General features: G+C 30.0%; 5 protein-coding genes and 2 long non-coding RNA genes across 8 annotated transcripts; 4 read left to right on the top strand and 3 right to left on the bottom strand.

The window, feature by feature from the left end:
* Positions 1 to 2,109: 2,109 nt before the first annotated feature.
* On the top strand, positions 2,110 to 3,253 carry LOC119689285. The gene has a single exon (XM_038104077.1). The coding sequence runs from the start codon at positions 2,333 to 2,335 to the stop codon at positions 3,125 to 3,127; it is 795 nt and encodes a 264-aa protein (XP_037960005.1). The 5' UTR covers positions 2,110 to 2,332; the 3' UTR covers positions 3,128 to 3,253.
* Positions 3,254 to 3,408: 155 nt separating this feature from the next.
* Positions 3,409 to 4,405, bottom strand: LOC119689284. The gene is made up of 3 exons (XR_005253396.1): positions 4,270 to 4,405; positions 3,898 to 4,197; positions 3,409 to 3,842 (listed from the first exon to the last, which is right to left on the bottom strand). It is a non-coding gene; the product is annotated as an uncharacterized LOC119689284 (long non-coding RNA).
* Positions 4,406 to 4,733: 328 nt separating this feature from the next.
* Positions 4,734 to 6,633, top strand: LOC119689878. 2 transcript variants are annotated; one of them, XM_038104808.1, is made up of 3 exons: positions 4,734 to 5,978; positions 6,078 to 6,272; positions 6,321 to 6,633. In XM_038104808.1, exon 1 carries the CDS (start codon positions 4,769 to 4,771, stop codon positions 5,642 to 5,644), a length of 876 nt encoding a protein of 291 aa, XP_037960736.1. In that variant the 5' UTR covers positions 4,734 to 4,768; the 3' UTR covers positions 5,645 to 5,978; positions 6,078 to 6,272; positions 6,321 to 6,633. The 2 variants fall into 2 exon arrangements, with proteins under 2 accessions (XP_037960736.1, XP_037960735.1); XM_038104807.1 differs by having other exon boundaries at positions 6,078 to 6,633.
* Positions 6,634 to 9,311: 2,678 nt separating this feature from the next.
* LOC119689119 (deoxyuridine 5'-triphosphate nucleotidohydrolase) lies at positions 9,312 to 10,126 on the bottom strand. The gene is made up of 2 exons (XM_038103865.1): positions 10,054 to 10,126; positions 9,312 to 9,999 (listed from the first exon to the last, which is right to left on the bottom strand). Exon 2 carries the CDS (start codon positions 9,968 to 9,970, stop codon positions 9,491 to 9,493), a length of 480 nt encoding a protein of 159 aa, XP_037959793.1. The 5' UTR covers positions 9,971 to 9,999; positions 10,054 to 10,126; the 3' UTR covers positions 9,312 to 9,490.
* Positions 10,127 to 11,474: 1,348 nt separating this feature from the next.
* Positions 11,475 to 12,743, top strand: LOC119661944 (alpha-ketoglutarate-dependent dioxygenase alkB homolog 6). Its single transcript, XM_038071463.1, has 3 exons — positions 11,475 to 11,508; positions 11,585 to 11,798; positions 11,861 to 12,743. The coding sequence occupies exons 1-3, from the start codon at positions 11,479 to 11,481 to the stop codon at positions 12,358 to 12,360; spliced, it is 744 nt and encodes a 247-aa protein (XP_037927391.1). The 5' UTR covers positions 11,475 to 11,478; the 3' UTR covers positions 12,361 to 12,743.
* A 2,145-nt stretch (positions 12,744 to 14,888) lies between these two features.
* LOC119687784 lies at positions 14,889 to 16,168 on the bottom strand. The gene is made up of 2 exons (XM_038102273.1): positions 15,636 to 16,168; positions 14,889 to 15,563 (listed from the first exon to the last, which is right to left on the bottom strand). The coding sequence occupies exons 1-2, from the start codon at positions 15,973 to 15,975 to the stop codon at positions 15,292 to 15,294; spliced, it is 612 nt and encodes a 203-aa protein (XP_037958201.1). The 5' UTR covers positions 15,976 to 16,168; the 3' UTR covers positions 14,889 to 15,291.
* A 1,139-nt stretch (positions 16,169 to 17,307) lies between these two features.
* On the top strand, positions 17,308 to 18,038 carry LOC119687787. The gene is made up of 3 exons (XR_005253264.1): positions 17,308 to 17,528; positions 17,660 to 17,791; positions 17,868 to 18,038. It is a non-coding gene; the product is annotated as an uncharacterized LOC119687787 (long non-coding RNA).
* The last annotated feature ends 1,646 nt before the right edge of the window (positions 18,039 to 19,684 follow it).

Below are 19,684 nucleotides of genomic sequence, written 5' to 3'. Positions count from 1 at the left end.
ATGGAGATATATATTTATTTGGGTTTATTTCCTAAACATCATTTGATTTGCATGCATGTGGTCGATGTTTGATAAGTGCAAAGGCCACAAATATAAAAACACATTTATATAGCGACCCGATTGATTCAAGTATAGAAGCTCATTCCAGTCGCACCTAGCCTGGTGAAACAGACGCTGAAAAGATTGTGAATTGTGCACATCATTCATTGTTCTTTCAAGACTTTACCGGCAGAGGTGATACTACTATTAACTATGCCACCGCCGGCATCGTTCGAGAAATCATCGCAACTAATAAGACCCCCCACCACGTCAAGGTAACAATTCCCGATTAGGATCCTCCCCAAGAGCAGGGCATAGGGCCATTGAATTAAGATCAAATAACTATCCATATCCTAATATGAAGATAGCATCTCTCATATCTCTCATCTCATTCTATTTTACATGGTAAAATATAAAATATAAATAAAATAGGTAAGTGCACACATTATAACCATAGAGACATGATAAGAACATTGTGTGAGATATAGAATAGTACTTTAGGCACATGAGAATCACAATAAAGGTAACAGGTCATAAAATCATAGTGGGTTTAATACTACAATTTAATTAATGTATAAAAAAATTAAAAACTCTAACCTGTGAAGTTTTATATGACAATGAATATTCCTTATAGCAATAATAAAACAATTTTAAATTAAAATTCATTTTTCTTATATGTATTTTTAGATTCACAATTTAAATAGTGAATGGCGTTGGTATATTTGTACATTAGATTTGTCTAGCTGGCTCGAAAGAGTCTCATATAGAGCAACTTGACCGTTGGTTTTATCAGAAAGAAAAAATTAAACTATTTACGAAGTTTGCGGCATTGCTAATTCAAAAAAGATTGACAAAGTTTCAAGCAGTAGTCTGACAACTCATATTTCTATAGCGACATTTAAATCTGTGAGCCCTGCATCTTCTAAGTATTTTTGTCGTAGTCTCATCAATGTTCAACACTGACAGATAATATCCTTTGATTTCGGTATTTCATATTTCTTGCATATGTCGCTAATGTTCAATCCTATTTCCTGTGTTTATAACAAGCAATGGACTTTTTAGAAATCCACATTTGACATTAAGAGTACGTATTTTGTAAATTTTACAGTGTACGACCTGTATAGTATTTGATCCTGACAGTAGACAATTCTTTTTCTATTTGCTTAACTATACATCTATGTATATAGAAGTTATCGAAATGTCAGATATAGTATTATTATTTAACTTCTTTTTTAGTCAGGCAATCCACCATTCCATTGCCATCAATGTCTTAATGACCGACCACCCAGTAGATTCGCAGTTTTTCTCTCACTCCTAGATCATTTATCGTATTCACTCCACAACGCTTTTTGTTAATAAGGTTTTAATAAGGTTTGCAAAGTTTCTACTTTAATTACAGCCTAGCTGTCGCTATAAAGAATATATAGACGATTTCATCGCGTATGGAAAAAGACTTTAGTAACTTTGCCTCTCATAACTGGAACTGTTTCCAAATCACAATACTTTATTCTATATAGTAGCATATAAAACTATCACTACATACAATTGTTCGTCTGTGGATCCTTCAAGCCACATTTTCATCTTTAGATTAAGATTGTTCAGTTTAATTAATGTAATGTATTAGTATGTTTCCACTGGCTTCATTGGTTAACAGTTAACTTACTTGAGATTCAAGTAATTGAAGCAATCTCAAGTAAGTTAACTGGTCTAACGAAGCCAGTGGAAACATACTATATGGGAACTGAAATCTATCTTCTCGTTATGAAATGTTATTTTTACTTTCTTTTGAGGGTTTATTAATCTAACATATTAAAACAAAAAGATTTTTAAATTAAATTTTTCAAAATTTTGTTCTGTAATTTGCAAAATATAATGGATGGCAGAATATGTGTTTCTCCATACATAAGAAGAAAACAATTAAATTCGATCGAATGCGCTCGAAACATATTTGAGAATTAATAGTTTAACGTATCGTGTCAATCTTCTGAAGTGTGAAATTTGTGTGCGTGTCTACATCGCAAGTCTAAATTCTTAGGTATTTAGTATGCTTTAGTACTTGGACTGAGTTATAAACGATCTGTTCGATTAAGAGACAACAATTGAATGCAATTAAAAGAGTTTAAAAATAAATTTGATTTTAAATTAAGAATAAAAGTGAAATAGCAACGTACGTGTCAAGGTGATTACATAAAAATTGTGAATTGAACTTATAGCAGCAAATTATCTCAATCTTGCGGAATCGGAAAAGATCACTTCAATTTATAATAGTTTATACAATAAATTTAAAGGAAATATGACAAGTCGATGGGAAGAGATTGCTAAATATTATCACAGGGATCTATCATCAAAATCAGCGACAACAGCAACAACATCAGCGGCAACCGCGGCAACTGCAACATCAATAACCACTACAACCACAACACCAATTGCATCAGGTATTAAGACTGGTCTGGAAAGTACTAAGATCTCCACTGTATCATTTTCATTTCCGACGACCTCAGTTTCAAACTCCAGTGGTACTTCAAATTCGATTATAACAAAACTCTCAAAGCTAACACAGCTAGATGAGACTACTACGTCAACATCAATAGCGGCCAGCCCAAACACTTCCAGCCCGAATGGTAAATATGTGAACTGGAGTAGTCAACACACAACACTTGCATTATTGCCATGGTGCTGTATTGGCGACCTGATTGCATTTTGTGATAAATATGAGTACAAGACAGTAACTGTCGCTGGTGCACGAGGTCACAATATCATTGTCAATGAAGTGAAAGCATTATTGAACAGCGCAGCTCCTTTCGATTCAAAGAAACGATTTCCCGAAAACACACGAAATACTGAAAATCTTTGGGTGTGCATAGGTCGATGCGCTGGTGTGGAGTACCATCTGAAACGTATTTTAACAGCTTTCCGAAAACCTTTAGACACGTTATCAGCCGACAAACAGCGCATAGCCAGACAGAATTTCCATCTAGCTGTCAATGAATTACGTTTAGATATATCAGCAAGAATTTCAGAAGTTCGTCTATACGATCGCAATATATTCGAAAAAGATTTCCATCTCAAATGGGAGGATGAAGCATAGTTCATGTAATAAGAGCTGCACGATAATTTAATGCGACAAAACTTAATTATTGTGAAATAGGAGACATAATTCAGTCAAATTAAAATGTTTTTTTTATCACTACAATTCGGGAATGTAATAGTTGTTGTGTCCTAAATTATTTTTTATTTTTTTAAATTAAAAGTAATTAAAATTTATTATAAAGTCTAAAAAAATTTTTAAATCTAATAAAGTAGTAACTAGTAATAAAGAAAAAAGTTGAAACACTATATGTGTTCTACAAGGGGCGCTACAACTGCAGTTTCTCTGTTCTTTCAACGCTATGCCGAAACAGTTCTATAGATTCGGATTTTAGACTATTTTACCATTGCCTTACGATTAACTTTAACAAATAATCGACTAACTAAGAATTAGTAACTTGCTTTATTGGTTGATTAAATTACAATTGTTGCGACCATATAAAAAAGTCTACGATATCTCATGTCATAAAGAACCTTTTTATTATAATAGTAACAATATAATATTGTTATAATGACAGTATAACAACGTGACATTAAAATCCATTCTCACCTTTTTAAACTTGTACAATATATAGTAGTATTTTTTCTATTGTACCTCGAGTCTTAGTTCACCATCGGATGTTATATATTCTTCAAACTGCTTTTTCGTTTAAGCAATTGGGCAAGGCACCTTCTTAACTACGTGCTTTATAATCTCCACGTTCTGTTTGGAAAAACTACAATTCACATTTAATAATATTCCTAGTTTGTTGAGGTGTGAGTTCCACTTACAATGTACTATCAGAGTTCTTGTTAAGTCCAACCTATCAACAAATCGATATGACTCCATAAAGGAAATGTTGAAATGTTAAAAATCGGGTAAGTTATACTAGTGTTTTCTCTTCTTTCCAAACAAACAAGGTAATGTTTCCACTTCCAAAATTGTTTTGATCGCTAAAGCAGAGATACTGCTCTTCCCATTTAAGCAGGGTTTTTTTGCCATTTCATTACTTTAAACCCTAAATTCTATAGAATTCATATTTGCTTGTTTTTTATATTCGTAAACTTCTCTTTAAACAATTTTGACGCCATCTGTTCAGATTTAAGTACATTGATGACTATTGGCTAAGATCAACATAACGATTCATTAATTTTGGTACTTACGTTTAGGATTGAAGTTAACAATTATTTTGACAGCAAAACTTTTATTCCTAATTAGGGTGTCAGTTGTCGATGTTCAAAAAGTTACTCAGAGTAGAGAAAATGTAGTAAATAAAATACATATATTAAAAAATTATAGACCCAGACTTTTAACTTTTAATTTATAAAAAAAGTTCACTCCTTGAAAAAATATCAAAATAAAAAATAATACTCGGCATTGATTATAATACAGGATATTATTTTATTGAAGAGCAGAAAATCTATACTCTATGACATATAGTAACATAAAAGATATCACGTACTCATAGTTTTAAATTTTTTAATCAAAAATTTTCCTGTTTAATATTTTTTTAGTTTTTTTAGTATATCTAATTTTATTATAAACTAAGTTTCTAAATTTTAGTTGCTGCTATATATATATATTTGGCAGAATTTTTAATATTTTGGATTATAAAAGAATACAATATTCTTTTCAAAATTCCAGTACAAAAAAAATTGCAAAATGTATATTTATATATTGGCCGCCATATTTTATATATTAGCACTTAGGTGTTTATTAAACTTCGCTGTACGACATTTCGATGACGATGAACTCGAACCGGCCTCTTCTGTCAAAATAGAAATTAATGTAGAACCAGATATGGGCGCTAACCAAAATACAACAAAGAAGAAGCAAAATGACTTTAGCAAATCTAAGACTGTAGACAAAATCGGTAAAAATAAGAAACTAAAAGATACGACTAAGACTAAGAAAGGTAAAAATAAAAACGGAAAAAGTATACATATATTAACAAAGGATAAAAATTTGAGAAGTAAAAGCAGTAAGAAAGCAAAAGTTATCCCCACAATCAAATCAAAAAAAACTATCAAAAATCTGTGCACTGTCCAAAGTCTGAACGATAATATCATAGTTATGCCTGCCAGAGACAAAACTAGATCTAAAAATAAAGTCGTTGTAATGGTTAATGAACAAGCCAAGACAGTCAATGAAAATAGTTTAGTAATACCTACTAGGGACGGAACTGGTTCTACCAAAAAAGTCGTTATATTATTAAATGAAGAGGCACAGATGTTTAATGGAAATACTTTAATTAAGCCTACTACAAATGAAACCGGATCTCCAAAAAAAGTCGTTATATTATTAAATGACAAGCCCCAGAAAAATAATGAAGATATCTTAGTTGCGCCTACCGGAGATGAAACTGAATCTAGCAATAAAATGGTTTTATTATTAAATGACAAGAAAAACGATGAAAATATGTTAACTGTGCCTGAAGAAGATGAAACTACATCGAGCAATGACGACGGTTTATTAAATGACAAATCACAGACGATCAACGATATGATATTACCAGAAAGTAACGTAAGTCAAGTCTAAAATACATATGATGTAGATGGCCCTCTTAACAATTTCTAAGAATAAAAGAGGAGACAATTTTGTGAATGAGAAGCAATCAACATATACACCTACGGTTGCATATACTAGATACGACATGTAGAAAATTCTAAATTACGGCATGCTAAGTAACATTAGAGTTACTAAAGATAGTTCTTAAGCTTAAATTAAAGTATTGTCAAATGTTCGGGCTTACATTAATAGAAACACATAATACCAGAAAATATCAGACATCAAGTCAAAGCTAAACAGTTGAGAATATTCAACTCAACCAAACAATAAAACATAAGAAGTAAATTTACGGAATACCAAAGTGGTGAGTTCAGTCTTTTGCTAATTCTAAAATAAATACTTATATGTTAAAGTCTTAAACTACTGGCGATCACATATACATATATCTATCTACGACATGTAGAAAATTCTATGTTACAGAATGCTATGTAACAGTAGAACGCTAAGTTACCAAAGATAGTTCTTGAGCTTCAATTGAAGTGTTGTCAAATGTTCCAGCTTACATATAACATTAATAGAAGCATGTACTACCCGCAAATATCTAATGGCAAGTCAAGTACTTAAGAGTTTACAGTTAAAGTTACAGATACCCAAACCGGTGAGTTCTGTTTTTTTTTTTTGGTAATAATAAATACGTATATTGAAGGGTCTAAAGTATCAATGATAATCAAGAAAGCATGTAATTATATATTGATCAATACGATAAAGTACTGTTGTCTACATTGATATGAGAAAACAAGCAGAGTTCATCATATTTAGTTACGACATGTGTCAAGTTTTAAGCCATAGGAATTGCTAAGTAACAGCAGAATTAAATCAAAGTGCTGTCAAATGTTCCGGCTTACATAAACAGAAACAAGTACTCCCCGCTAACATCTGATAGCAATCCAAGCGATTGTCAGTATTGAACTCAAACAAACCAAATAGGATAAGGAATAAGTTTACAGAAAACCAAGCTGGTGAGTTTAATTTTTTGGTAATTTCGCTAAATACTTATATGTTAAGATCTTAAGTATCAATGTTAATTAAATAAACATATAATTATAGATAAAACACAATAAACTACTGGCGACTACAATTACATCTAAAAATGAGCGGAGCTCATCAGCCCTCACAAAAAATACAGCTTGAAGTACAGACAGACATATTAGGATCAAGTAATAGTAACTACATATGTAAGATAATGCACTAAGCATGATAGGCAAAGGTTCGTATTTTGAGGTAAAATTATTTAACTGTTTATATTTTTATAAAGATAAATCAGATATCGTCTGCAGAACATCCATCGTAAGTAAAGCTACTTACTTTTATCGCATGAATTTTAACTGGTATCAGAATTTATCATTTATCAGAAGGTCCAACGTGACGTGTGTCCAACGCAGTGCAACATTAGCGAAGTTTGAAGTTCCAAACTTAGGTTGGATGAATGTATCCATTTGTTAGATATGAAATGCAAACAGAGAGTGAGTAAATTAATACATAAATTGGATTTTTATGTAATATTTTTTCCTTACAGTGATACGAAGAGCACATCTAACTGATAACAGGAGAATATGCCAGCTGTAGAGAGGGTCCTTCATATATATCGCTATATGCTATATGATTAGAAATGGACATCACACTAAAACCAGTTATATATGTGGATGGAAAAAGGCTGTGCATAACTGAATGGAATTGCAGATTGAATGAATTTTTGCCAAATATTCACATATAGTTTTCATAGAATGATTCTAATTACATAAGTGAGGGAAGGAGGTAGCTGAACGTACAATAAAGTATAAACATTTAATAATCCATTTATGAAACTACAGCAGCAACTAATAAAATTACAAAAAATCCGTTATTAAATTTTTTTTTTTTTTTTTGAATTAAAGAAGCATCGTTTACTAATAATAATAAATCTATAAACATTTAAATCATTAAATAGAATAATAACAATATATTATTATATTACATGCAATAATTTTAAAAAGAATTTGAATTTTTAAACTTTATTTACTAATTTTTTTCGAAACGCTTAATTAGACAGTTTTCTTAATTTCAACAAGTTTCTGCATTGCTTCAGTCCTTATAGAAATACATTATTTATATATAATGTATGTATATATATACAGTTTTACTACAAGGCTAAAGACATGCTTAGTTCGGATATATCCGTGGCAATATCAAATAAGAGTTCTTAAAGTCAATTAGAGAGAATACACAACTCCTTAAGTTGTGCAAGTCTTAAAAAATATATTAAAAAAAGTTCTTCATACTTTTAAAACTAATGTTTCAGAAGCACTTTAATGACCTTAGCTTTAACCAACTCGTAACAGAACTGTATCCACTTTAGACTTAAATCTTTTTCACTGAAATTGAAAATTGTTTTACTAATCATTATTACATACTAGTACAAGTACTTTACCTGATTGAAAATTCTGGAAGATTTCCTCTCTATGTATTCGGCTATCTTGAAAACCGGGCTAAAATTATTTAGAACTACCAGTTTTGAGTTGTTGTTGTAACCCGCCGGGACCTGCTTGTGGAGTCCCATTTGGGGATGGGGACGTAGACCCGACCGTTCTACCAGTTTTGAGTGATTGAATTTGTTGTTATAATTCGCAAGGACGTAATGATCATAGACTCTGATGGGAGTGATGAAATAAGAATTGTTTCGGCAGGTAGTCTTATACGACGCCCAGTTACTAAGTTGACCTTTACCTGAAAATAACTGAAGGCAACCCTCATTTTACCTAATAATAAAGGTAAATGTGATAAAGGTATCAGGAGTGTGCGGTACCTCATACACCTTTTATCTACCCATCTTTTTACACTGATAAGAAATCTTGTCGATTAAGCTTAGACGCTGCTTTGCTATTATTAAAGTAAAAAGAGGCAAAAATTAGGTTTTATGTGCTCTTACAGAACTTACATATAGAATGGACATCTTGCCATTCTAAAATATAGTAACATCAAGCGGCAAATAGTGTCACAAGATTGCACCAAGTATCGACAATTTTTCTTGCAATTCTAAAGGATAATATTATTTGCGTAAATAAACGTGAGACAGTTTTTACAATAACCTAAGAAATATATAACAGATCATTAATTCATTTAAACGTTTTCTTTTTTAAATAATGTACATACATACGTAGTGATGAAATTCGAATAGGCAATCATGCAGATGTTTACATAAATTGCTAAAATTTAGAATAATTTTTGGCTTTATCCTTGGCATTTGAAGATATTAAAAGTATCCTTATCCGGGTAAAATAAACCACAAGCAACAAAAGCTGCTGTGTACTTAATACATAAGAAAACATTAACCATCTTCTTGACGAACCGACCACAACACTCCTCTACACATTATTGATGATAACTTAGTTCAAGCTAGCGCTGAACTACATTGCCAATTGTTTTCAAATAAAACATTTTAAATACAAAATTTAATATATGAAGACGTCTTTAGGTGCACTGAAATTTACAACGAGAGTTATCAACAACGCTTAGTCGAGTACCCACAAATACCCCGTTAACCTCATCAACCAACAACAGTCAAATTGAAATTGTTATTAATTATAAAAGCGAAGACTTAATTAGAAATCTCATGTTTTACTAAAATTAAAAACTACTTTTATTTTTCATTTTATTTGTATTTTATTTGTAACGTAGTTTTATAAACAGAGATTTCATTAAAGCTATCCTTTACTGGAAATGAGATATTAAACTGATGAAAATGATATAAAAATTTTAAAATAAATGAAAATACAAAACGAAACCAATAACAAGAAACATAACGGAATGCTATTTAAATACTTTTTGGGACGTTTATTTTTAGTTAGCAACAACGCCACTATTTTCTTTTTCTGGTATTTCTTTAACACCAGTTGAACCAAATCCGCCAGCACCACGTACAGTGTCATCTAATTTCTCTGCTTGTTCGAGTTCCGGGTAAAATATACGTTCGCATATAAATTGAGCAATACGGTCACCGCGTTTTACTTCAAAGTCATCATCAGAATGATTGAAAAGTACAACACCCAAGTTACCACGATAGTCTTCATCAACGACACCAGCGCCAACGTCAATAAAATTTTTAACAGCAAGACCTGAACGTGGTGCTACACGTCCATAAGAGCCTTCTGGTACTTGGACTTGTATATCGGTTTTGACTAAAGCTTTACCACGTGCCGGCACTTTAACATCATAAGCGCTACGTAAATCTAAACCAGCAGCCTTAACTGAACCACGCACCGGTTCGAATGCGTGTTCACTCAATTTTGCCCAACGAAGTACGGTTTTTTCAATTTTCATTTTAATAGCTGAGATTGTAGAAATATTAACTATAATTTGAACTATAATTAATATTAATTTAGCAATGAATCATAAATACTTACCACAAAAATTAACACAAATTACGCAGCGTCTGTGACTCCAACTTGCGGTACTTTGAACAAATTTGGCGCTATTTTTCATGACATTTGGAATTTCGCTTTATCGAGAAGCATTGCCAATATAAAATAACGAAAAATTGCATTCCATGATAAAATGTAAATGTATGCATAAATAATATTCATTTAAGCTGCTTTGTATTTATAAATTATAATCGGTATGTCTCCGTACGTACTTTAAATAAAAGTCTAGTTAAAAGCTATTTTAATTTCATTATTTACTTTCTCCATTCCTTAAATCAGAATGAGTAAGTTTCTTGAAAACTCTTTATTATATCGTACTATACAATTTTACTCAAAAAATTTCTCCAAAAAAAAAAGTCACGCCGAAATACATCTGACTTGTGTTAGATGTATAAATATAATTATTAAATGTTTTTTTTTGCTGAAATAATTTCTAATTTAATAGAATCGAAAAGTGGAAAATTTTTTTTAATGAAGAGAATATAAACGTAATAAAACATATAAGTGGTATTCAGGATGTCTGTGCATCGTTGCATGTGCAAAATTATTTGATTTCACAAAAACAAAAAAAAAATAAACCATGGTTTAAAAAATGGTAATAAATATTATATATCCTATATACATTGAGAAGAAATCACATTGGTTCATGTCTCGCAAATATTTTATAACATTTACTGATATCCTGCAATTAAATAACTGATAAATAATAATGCAAAAGTATTGAAACTTGTGCTTTTAAATATTTATATTATAGATTACATTTCATATCATTTATTGTGTTATTTACTAAGGCAAATGCTATGGCTGACCAGCCATAAAAAGACAGACAGATGACAAATTATAAGTGCATTCATAATTTTAATAATATATGAGCTTTTGCTTTTCCCTATTTTATTTACAACAAAACAGTTATTTAAATTTTGTATTATGTATTTTAACCAGAATCGTCGAGAGTGATGTTAGAACAGCCAGATTAAAAGGCAGATGGCGAAAAAGATGGAGTGACAGTGTTCGACAAGACCTGTATCTGTATATGAGATATATGAATGTCACCAACTGAAAGATAAAAACCAAAAATAGAGAAGAATAGAGAAATATCGTAAAACAAGTTTAGTTCCAACATGGACTGTATACTTATTTTAAACATTTTAATTTTTTTATGCAGAATAGGCGCAAATATCAATTTGCAATCAGGTGTTTTCAATGACATATGCGAATAAAAATGTTTTGTTGGCAATGCCTGTGGAGTACGAAAAAATACCAAAACAAAAGAGTTCATTTTTCAAGGCCAGTGTCAGCAATAACATTCCGAAAGTTGAAAATTATAAAATTGGATTGGTAATAAATTGGTCTATTTTAATTACTAAAACTAATAAAAATTTATATTCCGTTGCAATTAGAATAAAAATGGATTTTACAAATTTTGTTGTGCGAACTGTAAGTTTACTAAGAAAACTGGAAGGTTTTAATATAAATTTGTAAATAATTAATGGTTAATGTTGCCTATTTGCAGTGTCCACCTACTATTACGTATATTCCAAACTTTATAACGTCTGAAGAGGAACAGCATATAATGCGACAAGTGGAGCATGCACCAAAACCTAAGTGGACGCAATTACTTAATCGTCGCTTGATTAACTACGGAGGGGTGCCCCATTCCAAAGGCATGGTAGCTGAGGAAATACCTCAATGGCTGCAAACGTACGTTGATAAAATCAATAATTTTGGTATGTAGATAAAAAAGTTATTTTTAATTTTTTTATTAACTGTTTGACCATACACTTCATAGGTATCTTTGAAACAGAAAAAGCAAATCATGTGCTGGTCAATGAATATTTGCCTGGGCAAGGTATAATGGCGCACACTGATGGCCCACTATTTTACCCCACCGTATCAACAATATCATGTGGCTCACATACTGTACTTGAATTTACTGAACGTGAAAAAACACCAACTTCCAGAGATTGCAGTAATATGACAGAAAATGAAAAATTTGTACAGCTTAATGATATGGAGAGTGATGAAGAAAAAAGCTGTTACAAGAGAAGTGTATGCTTTAAATTATTGCTAGAACCACGCAGTTTACTCATACTAAAGGATCTTTTATATACAGACTATTTACATGCTATAAGTGAATCAACACAAGACGTGTTGTGTGATCGCATACGCAATTATGAAAACTGCGAAACAGTCTATAAAATGGGTGATTGTCTTCAACGTGGTAAACGTATATCGCTGACCATACGTAATGTACCAAAAACTACAAAAATGAAATTAAAATTTTGTTAATACGCATAAGATAGACTGAAGCTCTTTTGCTTTAAAGATATTAAACGTTTTTAGCTAGCATTTAAACTTTTTGAACGATAAACAAATTGAAACTATATCTTCCACCATTACCACCAAACAGGAGCACTACGCATTTTTTGTCAAATATATGCACAATATAAAACTAGCTATAAATTTTGTTAAGCATTTACTTCAGCACTCCAGTTTTTTCTAAATAAATGTGTATGCTATAAAATTATAAAAATATACAACGTGCACTTTACAGGCGTTTAGTGCATAAAAAGCATATTAGCGTGCTGTTCGGAGGTATTCCAAGCGCGGCCGGTTCTACCTATCGATATTCGACTTTTGGTTATCACAAAAACAACGTCTGGGACCATGACTTATAGTTATCACAACAACAACAACGTCTTGGATCTTGACTTATGGTTACCACAACAACATATCGGAATCTGATTTTTGGCTGCAACAACGTCTCGGAGGTATTCATCTTTCCAGACAACTTATGCCATTTATCGTAAGAACGGTTAGAACAGCAACAACAATATACTATACGATTATGTACAAAATAATGGAATAAAATATTTGTGATGACTGCAAGTATTAATCGCATTCAAAAGATCATATATATCTGAAACTAAAGCTTTCATATAATCACAAAAGACCAATATATTTGCTAAAAATTCTATTGCTAAACAGAATGCTTGTAGAGATTGATTCTATATGTTAATGGAAAGTTCAAAGTAACGAGGCTTTAAATAACGTGAATGGCGCACTGATTGTTAAACAATTAAATAAGATTATATATATTTTAAATATATAGCAATAATATCGATTCTAAAATAAATTTGTGAATGTTAAGCATATTATTTTATAAGAAAAAATTTATAATGTTTGTACCTTAATATAATTATAAATAAGAATTTGCAAAATATGTATTTATATAAAAATTTAAATAAGTACATTTAATATATTTTTAAATTTACTACCAATTTATGTATTTTGAAATGCTGTTAGCTTAAAACATCAAATCAATTTTTGAAATTATACTCGTATATGCTTATTGAGCTATTTAAACAATTTTTGAACGTTATTTATTTATGAATGTATTTTGAATGTATATAATTAAAATATTTGTGTGTTAATAAAATTATTTGGTTAAAATTTAATAGCTATATTATTTAATAAATAATTCTAGCAAAACTTGTAAAATAATAATTTATACAAAATAGATAGTGTAGCCTTTATTACAGGGTTTGGCAATACATAGTGTTGTGTGTAATTGTATGTCAAATTAAAAAACAATTATAACTTCTAATAATTTGAAGAGTTTGGAACAATGCTGAATAATTGATCGATAAACTATCGATATATATAATAAATTAACTACCAACAATATGGTGTCCCAACTATACATAAAGCAGACAATTGTCTGAAGAGCTAAAAAGTGTTTCAATTTATTGGTTTTAAATGGTTTAGTAGGGAAAACACATTAACTGTTAAATTATACGAGACAAATAAAAAATTGTTGATATGACATACATACATAGTAAATTAAAAACAGTCGTAAGTATTGTATTTTAATAACAAATAAATGACTTATAACGCCAAACTAAAGTCATATTGCTTCCTCATGCAGATATGCATTGTAAATCGAAGCTTAGTGGTCATAATATAACAAAATCTTTGTTCCAATAAATTAAGGATATACTATAATGATAACGTTACACTAGCACAATATGAATTCTTGAAAATATGTGTATTGGAACTTTTTGAATACCTGACATCTTTTCACAAACTGCTGTAGATTTTCCATTTCTAAATGATTCTATAGTAAGTAGACGTGAAATGTTCCACTTTGTGATATGCATATATCCCTAAAGCCATAGGAACTCACTTTGAACTTTAATAATTCACGAGAATTGCTTTAGTAGCCATACTTTCTTGTAGTATACTTTGACTCTTGCATTAAATGCTTCCTATATGTAAGTGATATAATCTATTCCTATTTTTTAAGTAGAGCTTGTTTTATTTTCTTGAATTATCACATTACAGTCGACTTTACCGGCTACTTACTTAATGTTAAAATAATTGTGTATAGTATAGTTCTACATACATATGTATCTGAGTAGACATTAGTAATCAACAGGTTTATATTATATATAAAAAATAATTCTTATTTCTGTAGTTAACAGTTGTTACTGAGTGCTTTCTTGAGAGAAAACAGGTAGCTTCTTATTAAGAATCATTGAAACTCATGCAGTCTTTTTGAGAGAAGGCGGGTAGATTCTTATCAAAAGTTAAACAGAAAGAAAATATGTAGTTATGATCCGGGTAGTTGCACCATTCCTGAGTAAGTATACTTGCTTCGTCTACCCTGTAAACGTTGGAACTACAATAAGAGCTGCAAGCGGTATTCGAACAGAGTTGACGTCTGCTTCTGAAACAAAGCTCCCTCCGGCCACTTCTCAAACCACAATGTTGTGAATCCTAATCATAAATGTTATGAAAAATTAATTTTATCTTATAATTTGATAAGTTTCAATGAACAATTTTAATCTGATTAATTTAATATGTAAGACAATTTTTAAGAAGACATTATCTCTACAATTTAACTTTGTTTTATCTAAAATTAAGCATATATGCTTCTTAAACTAAAAATAAATTTTATACACATATTTATAATTATTTAAACATACAATATTTACGTTATTTAAGTAGGTGATTCAATTTTTATAGTATAAATTGTACACCACACTCAAAGTGATGGCCAGAAAATTACACAATATAACTTCTAGAGTGGCTAGATTTCATTTCATTTTATATTCAATTTCGATTCAAAAATAATAATGTTACATAAAAATAATACAAAATAAAAAGAAAACAAACGGAACAAAATATACTAGTTACTGAATGAAATAAATTAACGTTTTAATCATCTAAAAAAGGTAAATCATCATCTGATAATGATAAATCTGGTATTTCAATCTGTTGGTATAGATTTGCACTCGCTTCGTGTTCGCCGTCAATTTGCTTTAAATTGGGCATCAAAGAGTTGGTATATATATCCATCAAATCTGTAAAATCATCTTCGAAATGTTTTTCATCATCATTTGAATTCATAGTTTCCTTTACTCCCTCTATTAATTTGTTTATAAATGAATCTTCCAATGCACCCATTTCTGACCAAATTTCTTGATCAGCTATAAATACGATTTAAAAAAAAAATGTTAAAATTAAAACTCAGTATATTTAATATGCTTACATTAACTTACATTTTTCGCAACCATTAAAATGATTAAAGTCAATAGAATCAATAAAGCCTTCGTCAAATTCATTAGAATGGTTGTCGACTAGTTCCTTAAGACGTGGTGTCTTAATACCATTAACATCCTTTGAAGGCGCATGGCTTGGCATAGGTTTTTTAAAATTATTTTTCTCCATACCAATTTTATCCTTGTCATTATTTAAACCAATATTTGTACATGGAGTTGCCGAATTACGGATGACATTCTTAAGTTCACCAAAAGCCTGGCGCGAGGCATGAGACTGTTTCTCCTTTCCATGGCTAACGTCACCTAGATTCTGGCTGTCACTATTAACGTACATATCCATTGCTATATTGCTTCTTGGATTTTTACGGTGTTTTCTTTAAGAATGTTTATTTTAAGTTCTTTAACTTTTGTTCTATTCCACTTATTTGCTGCTCAAACGTAAAAGTCTAGCGCCAATCGCAAAACAGTTTTGACAATAGCACAAACCAAAATAGAGTTACCAACTGCACGGTTGTATTTTCAGTAAAAATTTTTTATTATAGTTTTTCATTGAAGTAATTTATTTGGAAGACGAAGATATACTGATCAAAAAAATTATATATGAAAAATTATATTATATAATATATGAAATATTCAATTTATTGAACGAGATTAGTTCAAGATGGACCATTAATTAGCATTTGTTTCAATAAATGGCATTAATTATATCACAATAAGCAGTGAATCACTCCGTTTAGGCGAGCCTTAAAAGTTGTTTTAAGATTGTTAAAATCGACAACATTCTTTAAATTGAAGTGAATAAGAAATTGTGCTTTATAAATATAATTTTCTATAGCATGGAAAAGATGCAACTTATTAAATACAATTCGTAAATAACCAATTGTCAAAATAAGTTTATTGAGATAACATAAAGTACTATAAGAATATATTTTTTTTAAATATTGTTCAATTGTATCAAATATCGAAATCAAACGAACGAATAACATAAAAGAAAATTGAGTGTGAATATGCATGTAAAAAATTTTTTCACTGCACAGAACAGCCATTTATATACTTCGATTCTCACAAGATTTATATATTGGTGTTTATATATATCAGCTCATTAGGTATTTTTAAAAACCTTATTTATGGAAGTTTAAAATATTTATTCTATAAACATATAAAAACACCTTTAGTTTTTTCAAATCTGAGGAAAGTATAAATAGAATTTTTAAATTGTCACATCAGCTATGGTCGGCTTATTAGCATATGCTAAATATGCTAAAATATGAGTATGTTATATAAAAATTTTGAAGTAGTTGGCAACTCGACCATATTTTTAAATTATTTATTAAAAATAAGTTCTGTAAAACCCTTATTTATGGAAGTATAAAATATTTATTCTATAAACATATAAAAACACCTTTAGTTTTTTCAAATCTGAGGAAAGTATAAATAGAATTTTTAAATTGTCACATCAGCTATGGTCGGCTTATTAGCATATGCTAAATATGCTAAAATATGAGTATGTTATATAAAAATTTTGAAGTAGTTGGCAACTCGACCATATTTTTACATTAGGTCTGTTCCACGAGCTACTCATAGTAAAACATGAGTAAAACAGAAGTAAAATTTACACAAAAATACTTGAAAATTTGCTGGTGGAACGCGCTTGTGTATACACAGTGTTTACTCAAAGTTACTATGAGTACTATGAGTAAAAATAAGTTCTGTTTGCTAAAAATGTATTAAATAAAAATGCGAAAGATGTGTTGGCATGAAGTAATAATATTTAAAAATAATGGCGCATTGTCAGCATCGTTTATATCATTTTACATATCATTAACAAAGCTGATTTTTCTGAAAATTAATTAAGGTTTCTCTATCAGGATTTACTGTTAAGATTAGCGAAAGGTACGTTAAAAAAATTGAATTTAATTTTAAATTTAGTAGAAAACAATTTTAACAGTTTTTAATTTTAGTTTAAGTTATGACGGACATAAATGTAAAAATTTGTAATTATAAATGCGTTTTTGTTATTTAAGTAATTTGGCTTTAATTGGCGGCTATGCAGTAGTACAAGCTAAAATAACGGCTCTATGCCTCACTAGGGAAAACGGACGCTAATAAGAAGAAGATAAGCTAAAGCAAATAAATTATGTTATGAAACTAAAAAGGTGAAGGCTTGATAAAATAATGAATTAAATATATACTTATTCTATTGGCAACTTGATTCATATATTTTTCTTTTAGATAAGAATGCTAAAACCGCTTGCCTATATGGTCCAAAAATTGCGTCCATAGTAAAGTTCATTTTTACATCTACAGTAGGTAATTTTTTGAAAGTGAGTTAATTTACTTTAGACAGAAATATTAAGAAGACATGGGTATTTTAATAAAATCACATTTTCTTGCTCTGCGAACTTTTTTTGTTTTATTCGTGCAAAATCCATGGTATTTATATATATATTTGAATCTATTAAATTCTGATTTATATAGTTCTATTTATTTCAGATTTAATACTATTATACCAAGATAAGCAAATGAGTTTAATGTACTGGGATTATTGCAACATATAAGGCCTAATACTATTTCAATGTTAATACAAACAACTATTTTCTATTACTATCCTATTATTACTATTTCAATGGCATCTATCACGCCCTCTCAATCTAAAAAGAGGATGAAATGTTGTACAAGATTGATAGATATTATAGATTATATATTATGCAATTGTATATTTTGGGGCAAGAGTTGTACTTACGATGTTACTGGTATGATTTCTGTAAGGTTTTGGTGTTGTGGCTGTAGCAAAAACTTGGATAGTTTCGAAAGTAGTTTAGAGGGAAATATAGTTCTCTTGATAGATATAAAAGCAGATGCTTAAAAATTATATATTGCTGGTGTTTAGATTTAATAACTCTCCAAGTTGCAAATAAAACTCTCCAAAAGTAATGTAATAAACAAATAACGTTGTGTGGTGGAAAAAGACTTCTATAACAAACTTCCCTGTACCCAAAACTATTATGTATCGTTGTTTTATTTTTTTTTTTAATATTTTGGACTATATATTCTTTTCGTTCAAATTTTTTCAAGTATATAAATGAAGTTTAAAGACTTTTTTTCATAATTTTATTCATATTTAAAGGATTTTTTATATTTTACTTAGGAAGTAAATTTTAGCGGAGTGAATATAATTGATAATTGTGTTATAAATTTAATTAAAGGTCATAATACTAAACGGACTACTTTTTAAATGTTTATAATTTTTTCATAAATTTTTGTTTAATTATTTTGTTTAAATCACTATAGTGAAATATGCCACTGTTCAAATAACTAAAAGAGATTATAGTCTCCGCAAAATATCCCTTATCCGAATATTAGATTAGATTACACTTTAAACGGGTTGAGAACTTGTCACCATGGCACTGCACCGTTTGAAGATTATTGTGACACATCCATTTTAGTTCCATAGACGTGTAGCAGTTAAAAATGCCATTATGTCCGTTGGAGAGATGTTGCCTATTTCCGTTATAAGTGGGTAGGCAGCTGATAAGTACTGAAGTCTAAGTCTGGCAAGACTATCACAGTGACACAGAATGTGTTCTACTGTATCCTCTTCTTTGTGACGAAGTCTGTAGTTATCGTCTCTTGTAATAAATAGATGCTTATTCGATAGATGCTTGTTTACTTTGCAACGTCAAGTGAGAAATTCTGTGACAAGTTGGATGCCTATTCTGTTCAGCATTAGAAGGTCCCTAGTTCTGGCTTTTGATCGATTCGGCATGAATATTACTCTATCAACTAGTAAGTTTTTTTTGTCAAGCAATTGAATTTTTTTGGGAATAACTCGTACGATGTTGACTACTTATATTGAATGCTTCAGTTATTGTGTGGTCCTTTTTGAAGTAGTAACTCAGCAAAATTAGCCATGCGTTCCAGACATATAAAAGCCAGTAGCCATGGCCGCCTACGTAAAGGCTAAGTTTTGCATCTTGTTTTTATTTTTATGTGTCTAAACATATATATATTTGTGAAGGTTTTTTACATAATCCTTGCGAATATATAAG

Source organism: Teleopsis dalmanni, chromosome X (assembly GCF_002237135.1).
Source record: "Teleopsis dalmanni isolate 2A chromosome X, ASM223713v2, whole genome shotgun sequence".
Lineage (NCBI taxonomy): Eukaryota > Metazoa > Arthropoda > Insecta > Diptera > Diopsidae > Teleopsis > Teleopsis dalmanni.
The sequence above is the reverse complement of the archived record's forward strand: the minus strand, read 5'-3'. Positions and strand labels throughout refer to the sequence as shown.

Excerpts from the sequence above, each read along its gene's own strand:
- LOC119689119 (XM_038103865.1), bottom strand. The coding sequence starts at position 9,970 with ATGAAAATTGAAAAAACCGTACTTCGTTGGGCAAAATTGAGTGAACAC.
- LOC119689878 (XM_038104808.1), top strand. The coding sequence starts at position 4,769 with ATGTATATTTATATATTGGCCGCCATATTTTATATATTAGCACTTAGG.
- LOC119661944 (XM_038071463.1), top strand. The coding sequence starts at position 11,479 with ATGGATTTTACAAATTTTGTTGTGCGAACT. Across the intron at positions 11,509-11,584 it reads CAAATTTTGTTGTGCGAACT|TGTCCACCTACTATTACGTA; the intron begins GTAAGTTTACTA and ends GCCTATTTGCAG. Across the intron at positions 11,799-11,860 it reads TGATAAAATCAATAATTTTG|GTATCTTTGAAACAGAAAAA; the intron begins GTATGTAGATAA and ends TACACTTCATAG.
- LOC119687784 (XM_038102273.1), bottom strand. The coding sequence starts at position 15,975 with ATGGATATGTACGTTAATAGTGACAGCCAGAATCTAGGTGACGTTAGC. Across the intron at positions 15,564-15,635 it reads TTTTAATGGTTGCGAAAAAT|CTGATCAAGAAATTTGGTCA; the intron begins GTAAGTTAATGT and ends TCGTATTTATAG.
- LOC119689285 (XM_038104077.1), top strand. The coding sequence starts at position 2,333 with ATGACAAGTCGATGGGAAGAGATTGCTAAATATTATCACAGGGATCTA.